This window comes from Thermobia domestica, chromosome 1 (assembly GCF_964235325.1).
Source record: "Thermobia domestica chromosome 1, izTheDome1.hap1.1, whole genome shotgun sequence".
NCBI classification, from domain to species: Eukaryota; Metazoa; Arthropoda; class Insecta; order Zygentoma; family Lepismatidae; genus Thermobia; species Thermobia domestica.
In genome coordinates, this window is record NC_137454.1 from 118,164,975 (window position 1) to 118,190,840 (window position 25,866).

The 25,866-nt window shown below is 33.1% G+C and overlaps 2 protein-coding genes across 2 annotated transcripts in view; one reads left to right on the plus strand and one right to left on the minus strand.

Moving 5' to 3' along the window:
- Positions 1-3,756: 3,756 nt before the first annotated feature.
- LOC145688333 (vasotab-TY1-like) lies at positions 3,757-14,917 on the plus strand. The gene is made up of 3 exons (XM_081762441.1): positions 3,757-4,119; positions 11,921-12,082; positions 14,793-14,917. Exons 1-3 carry the CDS (start codon positions 4,092-4,094, stop codon positions 14,822-14,824), a joined length of 222 nt encoding a protein of 73 aa, XP_081618567.1. The 5' UTR covers positions 3,757-4,091; the 3' UTR covers positions 14,825-14,917.
- A 144-nt stretch (positions 14,918-15,061) lies between these two features.
- The window catches only part of LOC145688332 (U-Kazal-Dg21.2-like), a 34,366-nt gene continuing 23,561 nt past the window's right edge, over positions 15,062-25,866 (minus strand). The window contains exons 8-9 of the mRNA XM_081762425.1: positions 24,213-24,356; positions 15,062-17,813 (exon numbers count right to left, since the gene is read on the minus strand). Coding sequence (XP_081618551.1) covers positions 17,755-17,813; positions 24,213-24,356 — 203 coding nt within the window. The 3' untranslated portion in view covers positions 15,062-17,754. The remainder of the gene's footprint in view (positions 17,814-24,212; positions 24,357-25,866) is intronic.

A 25,866-nucleotide genomic window follows, 5' to 3' on the forward strand; every position in this document is an offset into this window, starting at 1 on the left:
ATTCACTTACATGAATCATTCATCTCTTTAACCTTCGGAGTCCATTTGGCTTGACAGCCCTTTGTAGGCCTCAGCCTCTCAACGTCATCTGTTAGTGATCAATGAACTATGCTGAATCAATGAACAATGCTGAACTATGATCAATATAGCAACTAATATGTGGTCAGCGTGCTGCATATCAGGCGTATCAAGAGCTTTCTAGACCTAGTGGTCATCGTCTTTTATTAACGTGACTCCTCAATTTAACTCACGACACTGGGTGGGCTCCGAAAATTGGAAAGTTGGGAATCGAACTAAGGACCACGTGGAGGTGAGTCCAACGCTCTAACCATTACACTACAACTTACGAATGGGATATTTGGGCAGATGTGTTTCTAATCCATGGTGAAGAAACTAGATATTGGTCAAATCCTAATATTGCCCCTCACTCCATTCCCACTATCATTGGCTCATATAGATGGATAAATATTTAAAAAACTGACAAGTTTCAGTTACTTTACCTCCTGAAGAAGATAACCGAACCTGGAATTCCCAGTAAAACAAATGTCAGGAACATCGATGGCATCGTTTCTTTTGATCCACTACCACAAAATATTCCAGCATCGTATGTAAACTTTCAATTGCTATACTCATTCACCTTTACACCTTTAGTCAGAAGAATTAATGTAATTATTGCCAAATAGCATTGCCCTGTAAAGTATCAAATAAAGACTGAAAGAAACTAACTCAAGGTGTTACTACAAACCATTATGCAATAGATGTATCCTCGTGATTTTTTAAGAACTTTCAAATGGTGCTTACTTAGTTTTGGGGGAAAAGACGAAAAATGAGAACAGACGTTAACTTTAGGGAGACATAGGGAAAAAAATTGACTATGAAATATACACTGTAGAACTGTACGGCTTATTGGTTTTAATTGGGTGAAAATCGTATGGAAGAAACCGGATAGTGTGGAAAGTGTATTATAAGATGTAAAGTAATTTTCCATTCCTTGTATTTGGAATATCACGAGCACACTTCCCGTATACAATAACTGGTATGTGGCGTGTTCAGTGTATAAGGGAATCAATTCCATTTTTGGTCATTCGGATAAATTTCATCTTTAAGATCTCTATCTGAAGCTCCCGCCAGAACTAGAAAGATTCTCATTTTATTAGCAAATATTGGTAACGTGGTTCTCAACCTTTTCCAATGGACTTCACATTGAAGTAGGGATTCTATGTAGTACTGAGCATTACTGCTGCCGCTGGCGATAATTAGTACAGACTCTATGAAAATTGAATCACTGATTGGAAAAAGGGAATAAGTGCATCAGACCTAAGTTTTCAATAACGCTAAAAAACCTTCTAGAGGCGTTGTTTGTATTTGTTGCAAAAAGTGTATAATTGATTACTTGTAGCAAAACAACTAACAAACACTAAGACAACAAGAAGAATCTTGTATTGCAGCCCTGGAATTGGTTAGAAAAGCTTAAAAATGGAAAAAATATTCCCTTTTTCCAATCAATTAAAGTTGGGTGCAATTGTAATTGTGTGTAGGGTATGTAATGTGCAGTTTGATAGAAAGCTATGAAAATGTACATGTTGAATGCAATGTTGTATGTTAATCTTGGATATATGTATTCGAACTATCACGCATATTAGGCTTCTAACACTTTTATTGTCACCGTTCGTTTTTCTGTACAGCACATGTTATTCGTACAGCAAGAAAAGTAATACAATAGACTACTGAACAAAATACGTAGCAAAATACGTTGTCACAGTAGAATGGGTTTACATAGGGTCCTATCCGTCTGCATCTTCTTCTTCTACAGTTTCTTGATCAGTGGTTTTCCATGAACAAATCATCCTATAAAACTGTTTGTATTGGTCAGGTATGTATTTGATGATTTGTGAAGAATCGTTGATCTTTTTCTGATTGATCGAGACTTGCCAATCGTATTCCTTTGACGTAGGCAGTGCAACGTTTGTGACATTACTTTTGAGTAATCGAAAAATATCAGTTCTTAGCCCATTGATAAACTTATGAGCTTGGACATAACCTGGAGATTCTGCTTTGTAAACAGTGTCTCTATTTACTTACTTGGAATTTCACTGTTTTGTCCACAATGCTACCTGAAGATTTCTAAAGCGGTTACCACCAATGTTTAAAATCTAAGATTTCTTCATTGACAACTTCGTAAACCTGAAATGGAGGATCAGTATTTGTTGCATTCGTAATCATGTGGTTATACTGTGCTGGTAAATAAATGCGATTGTGTCGTTTGAGTTCTGGTTTGATTACAGCAAAATTTCGGTCACATGGTAAAAACTGTGACCTCTGACAGGCAAATATTGGTGTATAGTGGGAACCGTTATGATACGGTCAGGCTGAAAAGCATTCATGTCATTGAATGATTGCAGTTTTGACCACCACTTGTATCACTGAAAACATGTAAATCTGTAACTGATTGGAGCAAAAAGTTATCCATAGATTGTGCAATGCAAAAAGAAGGCGAAGTATCGTAACGAAAGCAGAGGGCTCTGGTGGTTGTCTACTTACACACAGTCTCACAGTTGTGGTCGTGTCCTGTAGTGACTGTAAGAAGGAAATAAGAAACGTAGTTATTCCCTTTTTCTAATCAGCAAGAGATTTTGCCTTCTACATTGGTCACATAGAGTTGCCCAAACATTTCAATTTTCTACTCAACGATGCAACTATCTTAAAGGAACACATCTGCTATCTCAGGTTAAAATCGCAAAAAATTGTACTTATTCCCTTTTTCCAATCAGTGGTTCAATTGATTTTAGCTAATTATTATATGTTTCATGATCTTTAAATTCTAAAGCTTTGCGACAAACCTTATGGAACTGCACGACATACCAGTGTGTCGCGACAGACTGATCGGAAACCACTGTGATAGTATACTTTATTTAAAAATACGTTTTCTCAAACTCAGTTGGGGTTAATCGCTCCCTGCCCTCCCCACATGATGTCCCTTTGTTATCTAAGCCCTTTGCAAATAGGAGAGAGAATATCTTGTAATTTGGAATTTAACAAAAGGAAATTAATCCACTCTAACAATATTAACACTAATAGCTTAAACAATAAAAATAAATAAGTATTGTCTAATTGTTCATCGTGTCAGTTAAGTAAAACGTAAACAAATGCATTCAGAATAATTTGAACAAAGTGAATAACCTTTAAAAAAATAGGCTTTGGAAACAAAATCAGCTGAACTACAAGTCATTTCTGATATACTGTAATGTAATCCCCAGGAAACGTCTTCTTCAATTTATTTAAGCCAATCTTTGAGTTACGTGTCGTCATTTTCATGAACACTCCGTTCTCAAGGAAGGCCAACAACTTTGTGTTGTTATTATTATTTCGGCATACTTACCTTTTTTCTATGCGGAAGCGAAATTATTGTACAGATTATTTTGTGGAAAATGTTTTATGGTCTGTTAACTCTGAAACATAACAAACTTGTTGCGTGAAACTGCTCTTAAACACACACACACACACACATAAATATATATATATATATATATATATATATATATATATATATATATATATATATATATATATATATATATATATATATATATATATATATTAAAGGAAGTTGAGAGAACTTAAAGAAGGTATTTAATTTTGTATTAGGAAAATCCTTGCTCTGTATTTTCTTTTAAAAAGAAAACAATAAATGTTAACACGCCTAATGATTCACTCACCAAGAACGAGTAGTTTAAAAGCATTTGTTTGTCAGCCTCAGAAATTTGTATGTTAAATGTGTAAACGTAAATCTTTTTGTTTTTCAACGCAATTTCAGAAACAAAAGCTAAGCTAAGAAAAAAGAAGTCCAGTGAGTCAAAGGATATTGGGAGTGTATACACAAAAGTACTCTTAGAAAGTTGATATTTATGTTTGTGTTCCTCCATTGCATCATCTCCAGAGTTATTCAAATAAACTGAAGGTAAAACAACTCAAGAACAACCAATACCTTCTTACACAAAAGACAAGGAAAAAAAGTTACTCAGTCGAGGAATACGCATAAAAAGGTTTGTCCGAGATTTCAGCTGGTTCTGTTGAACACTCAAATAGGAAACATGAAATTCACTCTTCTCTTCGTTGTAGGTAAGTAGCTGATTTATTATTACTTTTCTTTTTTTTAAAAAAAAATCAATTATCGTCTTTCTATTGATTTGCCTTTTAAAAAAACAATAATCGACAGAACCCATCAGATGTTGACTGTCATTGGCGTGGCGGTAGACTTTGTCGATATTAGTATACATGTGAAATACTTATTATAGTGTGCAGAATTTTGGTTTATGAGATATTGGTCATCAACATTGAGTTTGAACTTTGTGGAAGGATATGACGTATTTATCGCTTGTTATGAATGAAATTCATTCAATCTTTCTACAAGTGCAGGACTCTTAGTAAATTGGTGGAACGTTCGTATGATGATGGATCTCGAGAAGCTTAGAATCCATGCTTAGCTTTGGCATATTATGAAGTGCACACATTTGGTTCTCAAGTTACTGCCGACTAAAATTTGGCTTGAAATCAAGGATTCTAACTAAAATACAACATATTAAACTCATTTAATTTTGACCAAATTCGGAATGGTGGTAGACTCTTATAAACTTAGTACGTATGTGAAATATTATGGGGTTCATTTCTTTTTTTTTATTCTTGAATTATTTATCATCAAAAGTTGGGATTTGGACTTATTTGAGTTCAAAATATAAATTTGATGATCAATAACTTAAGAACCCAAGTCCAGTACACTACAATATTTCATACGCATGTTAAATCTGTCAATGCCTACTAACATTTCAAATTTGATGGAGTAGAGATGTTTCATTCCAAGTTATTGGCCATCAAATTTCGGACTTGGGCTTAACAAACCCGTTGAGGAAAGGAGTGCAGTTTAGTATTTATCATAAAAATCTGCTAACAATCAACAGAGAACGATTTTTACGCTACAAAAAAATTTGAAAGTGTAACTTTGAAAGAGGTAACCGTGAGAACGGTTCATGGTTCATTTCCTGGTGAGGATAATCGGTCTAAAAAAAATGTAACAACTTTTTTAGGCCAGTAATCCTGAGTAAAGTTTTCACCTGGGGTTTTCTCATTCATACCAGGATGGTATCTAACATATCTTCCCTCCCTCCCCACTTCTTCTTCCTTCCTCCCTCCCCGGACTGTGTGATCGCCGACGGACGTCACCCCTCGTACATGTCAGCTTAAAGCTGTAGATAATGGTAATATCCATAAATATAAATAAATAAATAAAATCAACTAAAGATGTAACCAACATCTAGTTCTTCTTAAAGAACTCGGTTCGCATTTACACACAAACCCACAACATATTCTAGTTGAAGAGAGCTTCCATAATTTTAAATTAAGAGTAAAAATACTTATATATATGTGTGTTTGTGTCTATACGATGTTTGTGTCTATATGTATGTCTGCTCCACGATAACACTTTTTAATCTGTTGCTTGCAGCTCAAATTGGTCAGTGATAAGGGATGAAATTAAAAGCTTAGTACTATTAATTATGACGATAATAAAATAATGCAATTGTTCTGAAATCTGAATACATTGCGACCTCAATCAGATATTGTAAATTGATCAGTTGTCATACTGTAAATTCTACAAGATTGAGTAACGTTGAGTTAATACCGATTTGCAAATTTTTGGTATAAGTTTTTTCTTCTAATTAAGCGCAATACCTCCTCAGTCCTAATTTTGCTACCCAAAACCACTACTCAGTCTCACTGACTACCAAAGAAAAATTGGTAAATACGTAAATGAGCTGGAAAGAAATATTATGTGTTAACATTATTGAAAATCTCGATTTAATATAAAATTAGGCTTCATTGTCTTTACAGTTACCCCCATTAAATCCTCTACGTACAGAATTTATCTAATAATAACCGAATATATATATAAGAAACCACATGGTTTTAGAGCGAAGTGAGCGTCAGCAAGAGGACTTCCCTTCTTCCTCTAAAATTGTATTTCAATTTTTCGTGAGGGTACAAGTATCCTGTCAACGAAGGTAAAGAAATGCTGATTAGAAAATATTAATCGTGGTTTTGAGATTTGGCATAGTTATAGGGGGGGATGCCCTAAACGACATACTAAAAGTTATCGAGAGTGGGGTTCGGCTGGCGATGGAGGTAAGGTATAAAGGTAGATTTTTCAAGTGTTTCTTAAATATCTAAAAAGTATGGGGTTTAGCAAAAAAGAAAAAGAAAAGAAAAAAGAAGAATAAGTTCAAGTACAAAATTAAATTACATTAAATTTACTACACCATTATTTTTTCCTGCAGAATCAATACGTGCAGTTTAGAATATACAGAGGGATTAAAAAGGTACATCATTTTTAAAAAATATTATTAAGTGTTCAGGGAACCTTCAGAAAAAACTCACGCCTATACAATAATCTACAGATACAATGCACAGTTTCATGCAGGAACCAGGGGCGGATCCAGGACCGACTTCTGGGCGGTGGGTTGTCATACTGCTACTTTTAAGGGTTCCAAACTTTGGAATGGGTTTTATTTATATATATAAAATAAGAAAGATTCCTCTTCTGGGGGGGGGAAATCGCCCCAATCGCCCACCCCCTGGATCCGCCCCTGCCAGGAACACACTAACTCACGGGCGCCGGCTTTTTTGTACAAGTCGCTTGCGCGTCATTCCTTATCTTGTTTAGTGCCCTTCTAACGTTCTGATCGTGTGTAGAACTAGCCTATATGTCTAGTGTTCGTGTATTATACTGCCATTATTAGTAGCTACACAGATAAAAAATACATAAGACACTCTACTTTTGACATAAATTTTCAAACATGCTACCCACGCAGAATACACTCTTTAATCAAATTGATTGATTAAAATTTCAAAAAAGAAAGAAACTTGAGGTGGTTTAAATGGGTCATCCCCGCATTTCCAAAGCCCGAAACTATAAATTTGACTTTAATCTCAGTCATTTTTGACATATTTTTTTCACCCGTTCTCCTCTCTCCTCCGAATTCGACGGGTCGGACTGAACCTGAACTCAGTTTAATGTCCCATGATTAGGCCTAGGCCCTTTAGGCTAAGAGAGATGAATGATTAATGCAAGTAAATGATGATGGAAGGATTGGAGGGATTAGGTTCTGAGAAAAAACGGTAGCACCCCAAGAAAACTCACAGACACGATGTTGTCCACCATAGGCTTGCTTGGCCGGCCAGGGTACCACACGCCTTAGAGGTAAGAGCTCTATTACTGCGCCATCGTGCCCCATCTATTTCTTCCAGATTGTAAATGATATGTCTACCAAATTTGGTTGAAATTGCTCCTGGGTTACACTAGACTATACATTCTATATATATACACCCACATCCATAATACGAGTATATCCTTTTGCGTTACCCCTGTAAATTCTCAATGGAGCTGACATGGCCATTCTTGCCCAAACTAGAGCCTAAATGTCACCAGGATTGTCACCAGCAGCTTAGCGACCCCGAAAACTATGGACTCGACACTAATCTTGGCCATTTGAGACATTTTATTTTACACTTCCACCACCTTCCAATGTTGATGGAGACTGGCTGAACTTAAACTTTAAGGCTATCGGAAGAATCACTATTCATCTCAGGGGCCCCATAAACTAAAGAGGGAAGAAAGTATGGTGATCGTGAAACAAGTCTAATTCGAGATTTCAACGGATTTACAAGTTTCATAACACATAGATACCGAGAAAATTATTTTTCGACATCTGTCCGTCTGTTCATCCGTTCGTCCTGACATAAACTCGCCTAGAGGCCGTAACGTTTAGTGTATCTTAATCGAATTTTAATTTTCAATATCAACGGCATTCCCTTTAATGGGTTAAAATTTATGATTCTTAATATAAAATTTTACCCTTCCTATTTACTACATTACGCACCATTATTCCAAAAACCAACATATTAATAACCTCACAAAAAGTAAAAATGACAATAGTCTACCCACCAAGATTTTTGCAGGAAAACAGCAAAATAAAATAAAAATTATATAAAACAATACATTTAAAACATTAAAAATCTTAACAATCATCATCATCATAATAGGTATTCTGGCCTTATTGGCAGTCAGTTGCCACAACTGAGAAGCTTCCGTGCTGCACTACCTTCTGCTAACATCTTCGTCTTCCTGTACGATTTTTCTTTCTTGATATCGTCCATCAATTGTAGTCTCCTTCTCATCCTTCCTCTCTTTCCTGCTACCATACTCTCTGCCAAACCGCTCATAATACATGTCCCAATCAGTTTATCTTTTTATTAATATCTAAACTTGTTCTTCTAACACTATCTCATTCATTTTCCGCTCGTCTCAACTAAGTCTCTCCGTTCTTCTCTACGCCCACATTTCGAAAGCTTCTAGTCGGTTTTCACCATGTTCTTGACCCATGTAGTACGATACTCCACATGATGCATATTATGAGTCTCTTTCTCAACTCTTTTTTTCAAGGTCCCTCAAAACAGACTTTTCTTCCTCCTAAAGGCGTCTTTCGCCATTCCTATCCTTGCTTTTATTTCACGTTCACATTTTATAGCATCACTATTGTTCTATTTTCTCCAATCCTATTTCTATATTTGAACCGACCACTTAGTTAAAATCACCATGGCCTTTGTCTTTCTAACATTTATTTTCATCCCATATTCTTCACAGACCTTCCTCAAGTTTTCTAACATGTTACTGATTTTCTTTTCAGATTCACCCATAAGTGTCGTATCATCTGGAAACCGTACACATCTATTCATTCTACCTCATACCGAAATGCCATCTTGATTATGTAGGCTCTTTTTCACTCTCTCTTCTAGATAAATATTAAATAATGTTCGAGAGACTGCATTCCCGTCGAAGTCCCCTTCCAATTGCACTCTCCTCTGTGATTTCCTCCTCTATTCTAACATTTACTTGTTGATTCATATATAAGTTTCTTATGAGTCTTCGATCTTTCTACACGTATTCCAATCCAACTTTCTTTACGTAAAACTCCCAACAATTCCCAATTCACGCCGTTCAGAGACTTTTCTTGATCAATAAATACAACATATTCCTCTTTCCCTTTTGCTATAAACCTTTCACCCATCACCCTTAACCCTTAAGGGATCCGGGGTTTTGGGGTATTTTATAGACTTTCACTCAAGCAGCTACTGCATCGTCACTATTTATCCTAGGATCATGGTTCATACCTCATTCTCTTCAGAATAAAGCTGGCTTTCAAACGGTACAACTTGCATGCCCATATCATATACCAGACGAGGGAAAATTTATGTCAAAGGGAAAATTTCGGAGGGAAATTTTTTCACACTTTGGGCCTCTCTGGAGCGGGCCTGTGTGAACGTAGAGATCTCAAAAAATCTGATAAATAGTACTTAGTAGACTGAATGTGTGTGCCAAATTTCAAGTTTCTATCTTGAATACTAAGGGCGGGAGAAATTTTATGAAGAATCCCCACAATGCCCCAAATTACTACAAAAGACCATGATCCCAGGTAAGAAATTTCCTGAGACATCCCCAATTACCCTAGAGACATGTTTCGCCCATCATTCTCTTCAGAATAGAACTGCCTTTCAGATGGTATGACTTACGTGTCTCTATCATGTATCTAAGGCGGGAAAATCCCAAAGAAAGGGATTTTTGGTCTAAATATCCCTTTTTTCAACTTTTGCCCCTCTGAACCCCCCTGTTTTAACGCAGAAATCTGAAAAAATCTGGTAAATACTACTCGGTGGACTGAATGTGTGTGCACAATTTCAATCTTCTACGTGCAAAAATAAGCCCGCCAAAAAAATATCGAAAATGTCCAATATTCCCCTATACAGAAGTATATTTTGATAAAAATTACCTGAGACATCCCTAATTATCCTAGGGTCATGTTTCGCCCATCATTCCCTTCAGAATAGAACTGCCTTTCAGACGGTATGACTCAAGTGTCTAGATCATGTATCTAAGGCGGGAAAATCTCGAAGAAAGGGATTTTTGGTCAAATAACCCTTTTTCAACTCTTTGCCCCTCTGGATCCTCCCCTGTTTTAAAGCAGAAATCTGAAAATAAAATCTGGTAAATACTACTCGGTGGACTGAATGTTTGTGCAAAATTTCCATCTTCTACGTGCAAAAATAAGCCCGCCAAAAAATAATGAACATAGGATTAATAAGAGAAAATATATATTTTAAAATTATAACGTTATCACCTCCTATGTCTGGACGCAGCAAGGTGTGAAACCATACGTAAGGTCTTCTACAATGCCTCTGGACTTGAAAAACAAAAAGAAACCGGACGAAAAAGCTCAAATAGAAGAGTTATAACGCAATGTACCATGAAACACTCGTATGGTACAAATTGTGCCATGGGATCCCTTAAGGGTTAATAATCCAATTGCATCTATTGTACCCTTACCTCTCCTAAACTGTTATTTCTCAACTTTTTCATGTGTTCTCCCGTACAACCTTCTGTTCAGTACTCGACACAAAATTTTTGCTGCAAGAAATATGAGATTAATAGTTCTATCAAACTCATCTCGAAAAATACTAAACCCTTTATCATCCTTACGGACTTCATTTTCAACTTCAACATCTAGGCCACACGGTCTATCCCTATTCTCATGCACTTTCGCAGTAAATTTTTGTAACGAGTACATATTGTGGAAATGTGTTAATGTAACTTTATCTTTTTGTTATCAATTTGATCACACCTTTTTTGTACTAAATTTTAACCTGAAAACCATACACATCGCCAGAAATTCTTTAGAGGATAAGAGTCAATTGTTCATACTCATCCATACACAGCTTGCGAGACTCATGGTTACACCAGTTCTGAAATTCAATGCACTTCTCGAAACTTTAGTCCTGCATATCAGCACAAATAGTATGTGTATGTAAAGAAACCACCGCTTGAAACAGACAAGCAACAATAGATACTTTCTGTTAGTTAACAGTATAATTTCTTACATATTGTATATACTCGTAGTACGTACGTAAATAACAATAGAAATGGGAGAGTAATATAAAATCAGGTCTGAGAAAATTTGGTAAATAACAATGCTTATTGAATTGACTTGGGGCAAGATACAATAGTATCCAGTCGTACGCCATATTCGTCAGCGATGAACGTGCTTTATTTTTCTTTTTTTTAATGGAACTCATCTGTATTTTAGATCCAGTGGTGTTCAACAAAATCTAGCGAACAAACTGACTTTGAAATGCATATTGCCTGCATATAGGAACTGGATTATTATTTTTCTTTCAATGATAATCCTCTCTATTAAGGGTTTAATTACTGAAACGTTTAACTCTATTTACAAAAAAAAAAAAAAAAAAAAAACTTTCCTAAACGTTAAGTATGTTTTTTTTAAATAAATATTTTACAAATGTGTATGTTGTTTGTGCGCGAGCTACCATATGTAAACAATTAACCGCCTATTAAAACTTTCAATATACCAAATGTTTGTAAATGGGGCTATTCAAAATTTAATCCTAAGATCCTACTCTCGGTAACGTTGTCATGTTTTATATCCCTATTCCCAGGCTACAAATTAAGTGTTCAACTCTTAACTGAATAGTTTAGAGAAAACTCAGTGCTTGTATTCAAAAATTAAGAGGAAATCAGGATTTATTATTATTATTATTATTATTATTATTATTATTATTATTATTATTATTATTATTATTATTATTATTATTATTATTATTATTATTATTATAGATAAAAATTGTGATTCGCAATACATTTGGTGAGCATAAATGAATAAATCATTATCGTTTTCACGAAGTAGGAAAGATGTTCAAGAAAAGTATCTTTGTTATTTCAGGCAAAATCACAGTCACTTTTCTTTCCTATGTTCGCAAAAACACAAGCAAATTACCAAAGCTATCAAATTTTCTTTTTCAGGCTTGATCGTTCTTTCTAGCCCATTTGTGTTGGGCCAAACTGCTCAGTGCCCATGTATTTGTACTTTCGAGTTTAAACCGGTTTGTGGAGTGGACCAGAATGGAATAACAAAAGTGTTCTCTAACAAATGTCTCCTGGAATGTACACACAAATGTCCGCCACGTAAGTAAGCTATTATGATTACACAGTATCAGGTAATGTGTACCGTTACAATATATGACTTCGCATCTATATCATTACATAATACCGGTATTTGTCTTACGTAAAGAAATTTGAGTTTGCATAAGTTCTTCGTAAGAAGTGTACATAATTATGAACTATTGCAGTTGTTTAAAACCTTAACCGTTTAGGACATTATGGCGTTAGTTCAGTGTTGATTTAGTTTTAACAGTAATGAATAAGGTGATAACCCTGCATATTGATTAAAGGTGCAGAATGAATAAACTTCATCATTAAGGTGAGTTTAAAAGAGCGCTAATCACCACTGGAATGCAGCACATTTCCCTTATCTTTCCAATGCAATTTAAAGGGAGCAATAATATTTACAATAAACAAATTCAGATGAATATTCAAATTTTATCCAAAACAAATTGAATCAACAATTAGAGAATAATCTGTACACTTTTGTGATATTTTGTTCTTTCTATTGCTGAGATTTAATTATTGGAGCATGCTTGCAAACAGTGATATGAAACCTAAGTGCTCTGTACAGTGAATAACAAAATAATCAAAAAGTGCACTGTTGAATCTTTATTTACATTTCACTGTTGAATTTCAATTTGCATTTCAATATTCATCTCTTGTAGTTCATTCAATTAATGTGAATATTAACATTTCCTTCAAAATACATTAGAAGCATATGGGATACATGTTGCCATCTGCTGCCCATAGTCGAGTCTTTACATTTACCTTAATAGATTAAAATGGAGACCTCATTAAACATATAACGATATAAGCATTTGACGGCTTAGGATTATGCTGAAAACTAACGGCAAATTTCCGAAAAAAATTAAGGTTACCTTATTCATTAGAAAGTTTCACTACTGTATTCGTTTAAATTTTTATTTTGTTGGCGACTTTTTACTTGAAATTTTAACTGCTCCTTCCCACGTGTCTCTTTCATAAATCATTGATTTATTTGTTTTCTGCGTGCTTTATTTATTTTATCATTAACAAAAACCTTCTCAATTATGTGTGGAAATGTTTTTAAGACTTTCAGAAGAAGAAGATATACTATATGTAATTTGTATTTAAGTTATTTCAAGGGTTTTTCCAATATCTGTAAGTAAAAATTGATTTTCAACGATTTTTTTTTATCTCGGAAAGCCTTATTCAAACAAAATAGAAAAAAATACATACCAGAAAATAATCGATAGGGTTAAAATAACTTACCTATGCAATTAGTAAAAAATAAGTTTATAAATAAGTGCACAATAAACTTGAAAATCTGAAGTATTTTTACAAAACTTTAGGAAAATTTATGATTCAAAGATCTTTATTGATTTTCTATATTAAAAAAAAATCTTAATGATTTTGGTTTTCAAAGACCATTATTGGTTCATAATAAGTCTTTTAACCCATTACTTCATTTTTATCCTATTACGTTCAATACAACTAAATTTATAGGGGATAGCATAAATATTTGACTAAGTTCCTTTTTCATTTCATTTTCTTAACGTATCCAAGATGCCAACTTAGAGATCTCGAGTCCTGTCCTGCTTGCCCTCAGTTACTCAGATACAAGTTTTATGCAAATATAGGCTACATATTAATAAAGATACTTTTCATTAACATTTTGAGAATCCTAGGTTTGTCTATTAGTTGCACATTACTCATATAATAACTTTCAGTAGTCCAAGACGAGAAGAAATATCAATTAGAGAACTATTATACAGAGGGAAAAAACCAATAATCTAGAATGTCTTGAATAGGCACAGAATAGGAATAAATGACAAACTTTTATTTTTGCGGCAATCCTTCGCATCATTTAAGATTAAAGCTTATATATAGAGAGGAATATAGAGCTTATATATATATAGAGAGAGAGAGGAATATATATAATTAGATATCATCCTAGGTGCGATGCTGTTGTTATTTCTTTCTTTCTCTCTATCTCTATCTCTAGGCACAAAACAGAATGTTTTTGTTATATAATTGTTGGGTTTTCTGGTGTCCTTCTTCAAGTATATAACCATACCAATAATAACTTATTTCTATTCCTTGGTTTTTCCAAGGTGACATTACCATCCATTAGAATAATGTTGAAGTTTGATCTTCGAAATTATAAAAATTTCGATCAACTCGAAGTTCTTTACGTTTCCGTAATACATCTATCTTATAAATGTGTATTCCTTCCTTTCTTGATGAATAAAATTTGTGTTCCTTTTACTCTATATACACAAAAATTTAGAACGAATCTGTATATCATTATTAAATGTACTAATAGTTGCTCCCAATGCCTCTCATACACTGCAAAAATTTAAGGGGGGACAATATGGCGTAATAAATACAAGAAAGGTTCTATAAAGAGTTTCTAGTTAATCTAACAACAGTTACCAGATGCTATCTGGATCATTTTCTAAATTATTGTTGTTCTTCATTATTTTTAAGTTCTTTCCTAAATTTTAAAAATAAAGAAAAAATGACGGTAGATAGCTATGATTATAACACAAAGAAATTCTTATACAAAATATTGTGGTGAGCTTGAATTTTTTTTAAAAAAACACTTCTTCAATGCAGCAGACCTTCAAAAGTAAAACTCACACAGAACTGGAAATACAAATTTATTTTTCATTTTTCAAATGTGGAGTGGATACACTGTAAGTGTCAAATACTTACATTTCATTTATTTATTTATTTTCTTTCTTTCTAGGTTACGAATTCAGAAATAACGGTATTTGTTAAATTGTTTTTGGAACACTGAAAACATCAAGAGCTGTATGAAAATAAAGACAAAATATTGTTTACTTTTTTAAAATAAATACTTTAATTATTGTACATTTTGTTTCATTCGTAAATAGTAACGTGTTTTGGTGTTTTAATTTAGAACTTATTTACATTGGAGGGTATTTACATTGGAGGTAAGAACTATTGAGTAACTTTAAAAGTGTTACTGACCTTCCAGAGAGAGAACCTCATTAGGGAAATTTTAAGAGAGTGGGAACATTGTCCATGGGTGAATGTGGCATCCCTGATGACAAATATTCCTCTTTCGTTATTATTGAATTGCTTAGAGCTATGTAAGCTTAGCCCTTCTGTGGTTAAGTTTTTCATTATGTAGTATAATATTTGTGTGTGTTTTTTTATTATTATTATTTGATGTTAATACTTGTTAAGATTTCGTTGGATTTTATCTATATTGTTCCCATCAACGTAAGTTTTATGGTACGGAAGGAACATATCTTAATGATTTTTTAAAAACTTTTGTAACGAAAGACCAGTATTATTTACTTATTTTACTTACAAAACCCTTTAATAAAATAGATCTTCACACACAAATGGAAATAGTCATATATTAGCATTTTCATTACCCAAAATTTTAAAAATACTAGGGTTTCTATTATATACGTTTATGTATTGTATTTCTTTTTTTCTCCTCAAACTGAATACAGAATTTGCTGAAAAATCTATTGTACGAGAAGAAACAAGATATTCCGTATGAATGTTTTTAGAAAGAATGCTTTCTATATTTGACGAAAGATTTGAGTATCAAAACTTACATTTAAAAGATATGCAGGAAAATTATTTAAAAGCTGCCCTTATCAAAAATAAAGTTATAATGACTTTCAATGTGTTTCTTATTACAGAATTAAATACTGCGTTATTGTTTTATTCTTTGTTGCTTATCAGCACCAAAGTTACATGTAACACATTTCTATATTTTAATTAACATGAGATATGAACCAACATAAATGCAACCATGATTCCTTATCTTGATACCAAGCAGTGATGCCAGCACGTAGGAAAAATCCCATTTTGTGGGATTTTTAAAAACATTAATTTCTCGGAAAGGAATCAAGGGAATTCTCGTCTATATTCGAACCATATATGGGATTTCTCATATATATATATATATATATATATATATATATATATATATATATTCCTAATCGACACCAACAGAATTCTTCATAGGCACGAAGTAGACTCGATGTAGCAAATTTTTAGTAAGTTTGGAATCTATAAACATGTTAACTGTCCAATTATCGAAAAATACATGCTAATGTGGAAGTGTTTTGTGCAGTGATTTGGAATATTTAAAAACCAAGCTACAAAGAGCGTAAATTGTGCTCCAGTATTTAATAAAATAGAAAAAATGACAAAATATAAAATAGCAAACAAGAAACGTCGAAATTCTAGAACGTTTCACTCGAAATTACTGGAGATTGAAGTTTTTTAAGTGTTGTTACATTCAGTAGAAACTGATGAGAAAAGCCTGATGAAAACATTAAATTGTAACAATAGCAAAGTGAATAAAAAATAGTTTCGTGAACACTTTTTTAACTGTCTCTTTCTATTAAGGAAATTATTTGATAAACGTATCATACGCTAATTGATAAACATGTAATATAGACGTTTATGGATAATTCAGCCATATACTGAAGAAAGTAAGTGACATATAGTACTTTCACTTTCCGTATTTTGTAAGTTTTGTACTTAATATAACGTGAGAAATCGAAGAGCAAAATGGGAATTTCTGACTCTTAAGATGGATTACTACTAAGGTAACTAGTTAAGCCACGAGAAACTTCAGTTTGAACATAACAAACCTTAAAGAACAATAATTTATTACTTAGCAAAGTATTGAAAATTTAAAAAGAATCATAAGCTTCATTCACATACGTTATGGTTGAAAGTTTGGTGTCTGATTTCTACATTCTTTTCTTTTTTCTCTTGTTCCTTATATTTCATTTATATTTCAGCAGCTATAACAATTAATTATGTCTAAAAGTACACATCCCTACATTACTGTTTTCTAAAAATATTCTACAGTTAGATAGAAATTGAATAAAATAATAAATCTTATATCACAAAAGTAGATATTTGGTTAAGTTAAAAAATACAGTTTATGTCTAAAACTACAACCCTATATTTCCATAATGCATTAAACTTTTATTTGCGTCTTTTGTCAACAACGAGGTCATATAGGACAAAACCTACAGTTTGAATGAGTTTTGAACCAATCTAGTGCAATCGATGCTCTCCCACCGAGAACCGAATCTGGGACCATAAACCAAAGTCATACAGCAATGAGATTATGTCTATGTAACTCATAGAAAAACGGATAAGTTCAGTTTTTCAAATAACTGATTCACTTATATAGTTGTAAGTCGACAATGTATGATTTTTAAAATATTAAATACTACATGGGATTGTACAAAACAACTATAGGTTTTCATGTGCGATTAAAGTTTAAAGTTTTTCAGGGATTTATGTACAGTGGTGTACACAAGTGGAAAGGGTTTCCAGTCTTAACCCCCTTAAGCAAGATTATGCAAAAATAAACATTTACCATTTACGGTATTATACAAATGCTTGAAATAATATAAACTTGGGAGCTAAAACTCCCATGAAGAGATCCTGCATACACCACTGTTTATGTAATTACACATTAAGCAAATGTTTTAAGAAAACATAAGCACTATCAATTCGTTTCATACGGTAAAGAATATGAAGCAAAGATTAAAATTTAAAACAAATTATACCATGGTGTATAAAATAGGTTGTCACAGAATACAGCTAGATCTGTGTGTATACGTTCTCGTCTAATCTATGATGCAGAATTATTATATTTATTCTATTGTACTGAATTAAAATAATTTGTATTTATTCTTCTATCCATTCCTTTCCGTTCGTCCAGTATTGCATCTTCCGTTATATTGAAATCTATAAGCTGAAATACAACAAGAGAACTCTTTATTAGATTTACAATTTATGATAATATTTACGTACAATCAACACACAAACATTATCTACATGGTTAACCTCAGAATGAGACAATTGCTCTCAGTAGTATAGGAGGGAATACATCAGTATTTGGGGGGAATACATTTTGTCAGTATTGTCACTAAGCATCGAATGTATGAGCGAAACTTTTGCCCCTTAAATATTTAGAATTTCTTGATGTTTTACAGTTTTTAGAGCTTTTAGTGATTTTATGCAGTGTTGTCATCGGAAAGTAACCAGATCTGATTACTTTTCCCATAATGTATTGTGCAAGACTATAATGACCATAATTACATTTTGCAATTACAATTACTAATTATTAGAGCAACCCACATTATGCTTTATTTTTCGTTTAATTATGTTTTATTTTTTCCAAGTTATGCTTTATTATTAATTGTAATCGTTGTTTTACATTAATCATGTATAATGTATAATATTTACTATGCATTAAATATTCTAAATATGTTGATCTATTTATTAATATTTTATGCAACCAGTTTCTTTCATGTTTAACGAACTTTCTACTTAATGCACTGTAAAGAGATGCTTTACTCGAGTCAGTTTTTTTCACTTGTGTGCGCCTTAGAGGTGCATATATACAGAAAGGGACAGTAAAATATGCCACCAAAAAGGACAGAAAGTGCTCAAGTTCAAGAGATACACATAACATTATAGTGTGGAGTTCTTGTGTACTATTCATTGTTGGCCGAAGTTTTCTTCATCTTCTCCTTGTTTCTTTTCTCCACATCATAGGATTACACCAAAAAATTTACAGAAATAAAATAAGCTTTTCATTGTTCATTGTTATGTTCTCAGTTATTTTGTATTGTAAATATTGGTTTTAAAAAATATTAATACAGTATGTTAAACTTGTAGCTAAAGAGATCTTTTTTAAGAATTGTGTTATATATTTTAAATTATGCTTTATGCTTTATCTTCTAAAATTATGCTTTTAAAATTAGTTCTTCTGGACCCTTAGACAACCACAACCATGTTTAAGGTACCAACCATACGTGTAAACTGCTGTTATGCTTTTTATGCTTTTGGGTTGCTCTACTAATTATAAATTATTCTTGCAGTGTAAATACACTCATAACAAATCAGCCTTACACAACGATTTACGATACGGAGTATTACTGGCGTCACTTGGGTTCATTAGTTCTTCTGGACTCTTAGACAACAACAACCATGTTTAAGGTACCAACCATACGTGTAAACTGCTGTTATGCTTTTTATGCTTTTGGGTTGCTCTACTAATTATAAATTATTCTTGCAGTGTAAGTACACTCATAACAAATCAGCCTTACACAACGATTTACGATACGGAGTATTACTGGCGTCACTTGGGTTCATTAGTTCTTCTGGACTCTTAGACAACAACAACCATGTTTAAGGTACCAACCATACGTGTAAACTGCTGTTATGCTTTTTATGCTTTTGGGTTGCTCTACTAATTATAAATTATTCTTGCAGTGTAAATACACTCATAACAAATCAGCCTTACACACCGATTTACGATACGGAGTATTACTGGCGTCACTTGGGTTCATTAGTTCTTCTGGACTCTAAGACAACAACAACCATGTTTAAGGTACCAACCATACGTGTAAACTGCTGTTATGCTTTTTATGCTTTTGGGTTGCTCTACTAATTATAAATTATTCTTGCAGTGTAAATACACTCATAACAAATCAGCCTTACACAACGATTTACGATACGGAGTATTACTGGCGTCACTTGGGTTCATTAGTTCTTCTGGACTCTTAGACAACAACAACCATGTTTAAGGTACCAACCATACGTGTAAACTGCTGTTATGCTTTTTATGCTTTTGGGTTGCTCTACTAATTATAAATTATTCTTGCAGTGTAAATACACTCATAACAAATCAGCCTTACACAACGATTTACGATACGGAGTATTACTGGCGTCACTTGGGTTCATTAGTTCTTCTGGACTCTTAGACAACAACAACCATGTTTAAGGTACCAACCATACGTGTAAACTGCTGTTATGCTTTTTATGCTTTTGGGTTGCTCTACTAATTATAAATTATTCTTGCAGTGTAAATACACTCATAACAAATCAGCCTTACACAACGATTTACGATACGGAGTATTACTGGCGTCACTTGGGTTCATTAGTTCTTCTGGACTCTTAGACAACAACAACCATGTTTAAGGTACCAACCATACGTGTAAACTGCTGTTATGCTTTTTATGCTTTTGGGTTGCTCTACTAATTATAAATTATTCTTGCAGTGTAAATACACTCATAACAAATCAGCCTTACACACCGATTTACGATACGGAGTATTACTGGCGTCACTTGGGTTCATTAGTTCTTCTGGACTCTTAGACAACAACAACCATGTTTAAGGTACCAACCATACGTGTAAACTGCTGTTATGCTTTTTATGCTTTTGGGTTGCTCTACTAATTATAAATTATTCTTGCAGTGTAAATACACTCATAACAAATCAGCCTTACACAACGATTTACGATACGGAGTATTACTGGCGTCACTTGGGTTCATTAGTTCTTCTGGACTCTTAGACAACAACAACCATGTTTAAGGTACCAACCATACGTGTAAACTGCTGTTATGCTTTTTATGCTTTTGTGTTGCTCTACTAATTATAAATTATTCTTGCAGTGTAAATACACTCATAACAAATCAGCCTTACACAGCGATTTACGATACGGAGTATTACTGACGTCACTTGGGTTCATTTCCCTCTGATTGTCTGAGAGATTCACGTGACCTGATCATATGGTATGACGTCATACGGGTCAATGCCCTCTTGATTTTGATCTGGGTACGTAGGCCCACCCACAAATTTGGAAGGGGTACATAAAATCGACTCCTTAAATTTTGAAAATCCCAAATTTGAAAATTTGGTATGGTACTATACGACTGGAATATGATCCTCTATAAGTGTGGGTGGTACATCTCGATCCCCTCTATGGGTTAAATTTACCAAAAGTGTAAATTTCGGAGATTTTTTACTTATTTACAATGTTTGATGAGGCTTTATTACCTATATAGATATATGGGTAAGTTTAGGGCAACTATTCCCTTTCATAAGACATTGGTACATTGATGTACTCCTCTAAATTTTTGAAAGGAATATATTGGCGTATTCCTTAAATTTGGGAATTCTAAAAAAATAATAATTGGTAAATGTTCTCTAGGACCGAAATATATACCACCGTAAATAGGATTGGTCCAGCTTATCCCCTTCTACGGGTAAACAATTGTCAAAAATATAAACGTAGGCAATCGTACCATGGGATAGGCTATTGACCTAATTTATTCTTTTTGATAATAGTTTATAACATAATACGTATGATTATATAAGTGAATTTAGGGACTTCTTTGCTTGAATAAGACACAGGTATCACAGTGCACTCCCCTTAAATTTCGGGAGATGTATATAGGACTACCTCTTTAAATTGGGTATTGTCAAAAAATATTGTAAATGTTGTCTAGGACATAAATACATAATTTTGAAAATTTGGTTAGTTCAACTTCTTTACTTCCGTGGGTAAAAATGTTAAAAACAGATACGTGAGAAATACATATTATTATTTTGGTGGGAAAACTTAAATTACTCATATTTTATGTACTACATAGAAATTTTGAATCTTGAAACATAAGATTCAAGAAATTCAAATGAAATTCAAATAAATATTTTGTTTTCAGTAAATGGAAGAATTTTCAATCGAAAGCTTTTCAACTAAAACTTTCAATCAAAGTTTTCAAACCAAGTTTATCAAAAACAATTTCAAACTAAACTTTTTAAACCAAAATTCTCAAACAAAAGTGTTTGAAACAAAATTTTAAAATCAAACAATAACGAAAGAATTTTTGAGATTATTTTCAAAATTTTAAACAAAGATTTCAAAGTGATTAGCCAATGAACTTTTATCAAGAATAACTTTCTACTGATCAACAAATCAGATTGCATCAAGAATATCTCCACATTTCTTTTCGTACCGCAACACCTTGTATGCTTAAAACTTCATTGCATTAATACAAATATAACAATATTCAAATGCAAGATCTACGATCAACAGTAATAACATGTATAACTTCGCAAACTGGTGCTATACTACATGACATGGAAACAAATCATCACAATCAAGAAAAAGAAGTAGTAATCTAAACAGGACACATACACTATCGATGCAACACAAACTTTAAGAACAAACATGTATATGTGAGATTAAGTGACACTTATAATAACTAAAAACATTGTTAATAAAATAAAAAACAAAAAATTGATAAGATACAATTTATGCTTATCTAGATATGTGTTGTGCTTTAATTACAGTCCAAAGGTACAATATCAACTTTAAATACTATGTGACGTCATATAGTTTGAATATGACACATTAAGCAAGATCAGAAAATGCAGACCACACACACATATTCGAGTCCTACAGAACGTTTATCATTTTTAAGGGTGAGTCCTATTAATAATTAAGAGGTATGCATTATGGTACAATACTCTTATACAAACTTGAATTTTACCAATTTTAGATAATGAGTTCGAAAGAACCAGGACTTTATTCATAAACCTTATTTCACAAGATTCAATATTCCCACCTCAAACAGGAAACATGACTAATTCAAATTTACCCGCCAAAATAATATCACATGTTTCTCATATACCTGTAATGACAATTTTACCTGTGGAGGCAAACAAAGTCAACTCACCAAGTTTACAAAAGTATGTATTTGTGTCCTAGAGAACATATGGCCCTATGTACCCCTCCTGTGTCCTATTGTAATATTCAAGGGAACAAGTCCCTAAATTCACTTATATAATCATATTATGTAATAAAGTACTATTAAAAAGAATAAGTTAGGTCAATAACCAACCCCATAGTAGGACGTATTGCTTACGTTTATAGTTATTTTTTGGTAATTGTTTACTCATAGAAGGGGGTAAGGTGGACAATCAAATTTACAGCGGTATATATATCTGGGTTGTAGAGAACATTTACCACTTTTTGTCAATTCCCCAATTTAAGGAGTAAGCCAATGTAAACCTCGCAAACATTTAGAGAAGTATATGCACCAATGTGTTATGAAAGGGATAGTTCCCTATACTAACCCATTTAACCATAAAGATAATAAAGCGTCATCAAACACGATAAAATAGGTCATAAACCTCCGAAATTTACACTTTCTGCAACTGTTTTACTCATAGAAGGGATCAAAATGGACCACCTACACTCACAGGGGTACATTCCCCGGTCCTATACTACCATACCAAATTTTTAAATTTGGCAATTTCCAAAATTTAAGGAGTTGAACTTATGTGTCCCTCCAAAAATTAATGAATGAGCCAAGTAGAAATGCCAAAATCAAGTGGTAATTGACCCATATGACGTCACACCACGTGAATAGGTCACGCGACGTCCCTCAGTCAAAGAAAAGTGACCTGAAGTAACGTGAGTAGACTACTTGTTAATGCATGTTCTTGAAAGTATATTTCATGGCTTCACATCATGTGAACTAAGTTCCAGAAAGTTGCAATAATGTATTGGAGTGAACACAGGGAAAGACTATATAGATACCACGGAGAAACAGTATGAAACGAAATGGATGTCCACGATGTTAGTCGATTGATTATTGCTGTAGTATAATTTTCAGGTATACTAAATACCAAGAGAAGGGTTTAACTTAGCAGTGAGAAATTCCTCTTTATATTTTCTATTCTTTGTAAATATTTCTTCAGAAAAAATTCTAAACAGTGAAGATTGTGTTACATATAACCTTCTGACACCCACTTAAATCTATAGATCTTTAACCTGAATTTTAGTCAGTAAGTGTATGACTATAGTAAAGTCGTCTAGAATTACTTGAAAATACTTTTAAAAGATTAAAAATCTAATTACTTTTAAACTATTTCTGATTAAGAAAAAACCAAAATCATTTTTGAGTTAATCGCTAAACTTCCTGATAGAATCACAAACCTTTTCTTCAGAAATAGGATATTTTGTATAACACTGTAATGTCAACTGTTAATATAAGTATGGTTAGTACAAAAATTTTCTTGTCATAAACTTACTTCCACTGGAAAATATTTTACTAACAATTATGGCTTCAAATAACAAGAATTTTGAAACTATTCGGACATAATGTTCCTGTTTTTATACACACACACACTTTTCGTTTATTTACTTACTTCAGAGAAATTCTAAGGAAGTTGTTGCACAGTTACAGCAAGAAATCAAAATCAGATAAATTAATCTTATCAATATATTTGTTGTACTTGTAATTCAATATGTTAAAATTTATCTTTTTAAATAAAATATTTACTTCGACTACTTACTTGCCCTGTAGCATCGATTGTGACAGTCTAAATGACAACGAGTTGGAAATGTTTGATAGTCATTTGATCCTCTCCCGCATACGGGGTTGTCTCTTTGGGGGCACCTGTCGACACATTGACTGCATTCAGGTGGTTGAGAATTAACTGTAAACAGAAAACATTTTTAAAAACATGAACTAGGTTTGAAGTTAAATCAAATGTATCTGGATTCATATTTGTAAAATGAAAACTATAATTTTATAATGTATCTAGGTATGTTTATACTAGTTTTGCCTATTGAGCATTTTTTGAAAATCATGGTCACATGGAATTTCCTGGCTAGTACATTGGTTAGTTATTATGTCTTCAATATTATGTCTTCCATTCACATATTACAATAACACATTTGACCATGTCATTGTGTATGACTTTTCCCGTATTCTAGTAGCTAGCAGAAGCGCCTTTGGTGGATGGAGTCCTGGGTAATATTCCTGATGGAGAGAACCTTAAAATTTGAAAGCATTGCGGTGATATAGATTCCATATTAACCTATAAGTTCATATCTCATATAGTGTCTCTGCTAAAGGGACGCTAAAAGGGACGATTACAATTCCCTTCGAATGGCTTCACCGTCCCTGAGACGCGGATTCGAAGGTACAAGCATCAAAACGTTCCACAGAGGTGCTAAACTAGCAGGTAGTTCGTGGAGGGATGCATAGCCTCCAGGTTACACTTTCTAAGATCAAATTATATACGTATATATATATATATATATATATATATATATATATATATATATATATATATATATATATATATATATAGGGAGAGAGAGAGAGAGAGAGAGAGAGAGAGAGGTAAAGTTGTAAAGTTACCACACGTAACAAACTTGAGTCCTCCCTCACCTTAAATATGAATATTTTTATTACATGTTTTCTTGTAATATCGTTACTTATTTCTCAGTTCTTGTTTTTATATAATGTAATAGTGTAACGTTACATTCAATAAAACAAATAACCAGTTAAAGGTCAATTACACTCATATTTTACGTCTGGTCGTTCTATATAATTCACAAGTCTCGCAACTACACAGCAAAAAAAGATACAGCTCAATTTTAACACAGGCCAGTGGTATTTGCATGACTACCAATTTAGCATGTAATTTTAACACCAAGTGCTCAGTGTTACAATTAACACAGGTCCGGTATGGCCAATTTTACGCGGAGCAAGTTTTCAGTGGTGTTGAGAGATTATGTTATTTTTGCACGTTAAAAATAATACCGCGATAGTGTTAAAGAACTAGGTAGACGTGCGAAAAAAACACGGAAATTCTTCACTGCTACAGTGTTCTTTCAATATATTCTCTGTGGTATTAGTAACATGTCATCTTAAATTGTGAAGGCAAGGCAATGAATTACTAATAATAACTGTATTATTCATTAGTGATCAGTCAAACCTTTTATTTATTAACAACAATGACGTAGCAAAAGTGAGCAGGTTTAAAATCGTATGTATCAGTAAGATACATCTATACTCTAATTTCTAGGGTATATATACATATTGCCTTACAGGGATGTCGTAAATGTCTAGATAACTGGAAATGAGGATATCTGGTAGTTGTTATTTTGAGTTATAAACAAAACTTTACGCATATTATTTACATTAATGCTAAATAA

What these genes read in the sequence shown, in the direction of transcription:
- LOC145688333 (XM_081762441.1), top strand. Translation starts at nt 4,092, where the DNA reads ATGAAATTCACTCTTCTCTTCGTTGTAG. An exon ending in CACTCTTCTCTTCGTTGTAG is followed by an intron (nt 4,120 to 11,920) that starts GTAAGTAGCTGA and finishes TTTCTTTTTCAG; the next exon opens with GCTTGATCGTTCTTTCTAGC. An exon ending in TACACACAAATGTCCGCCAC is followed by an intron (nt 12,083 to 14,792) that starts GTAAGTAAGCTA and finishes CTTTCTTTCTAG; the next exon opens with GTTACGAATTCAGAAATAAC.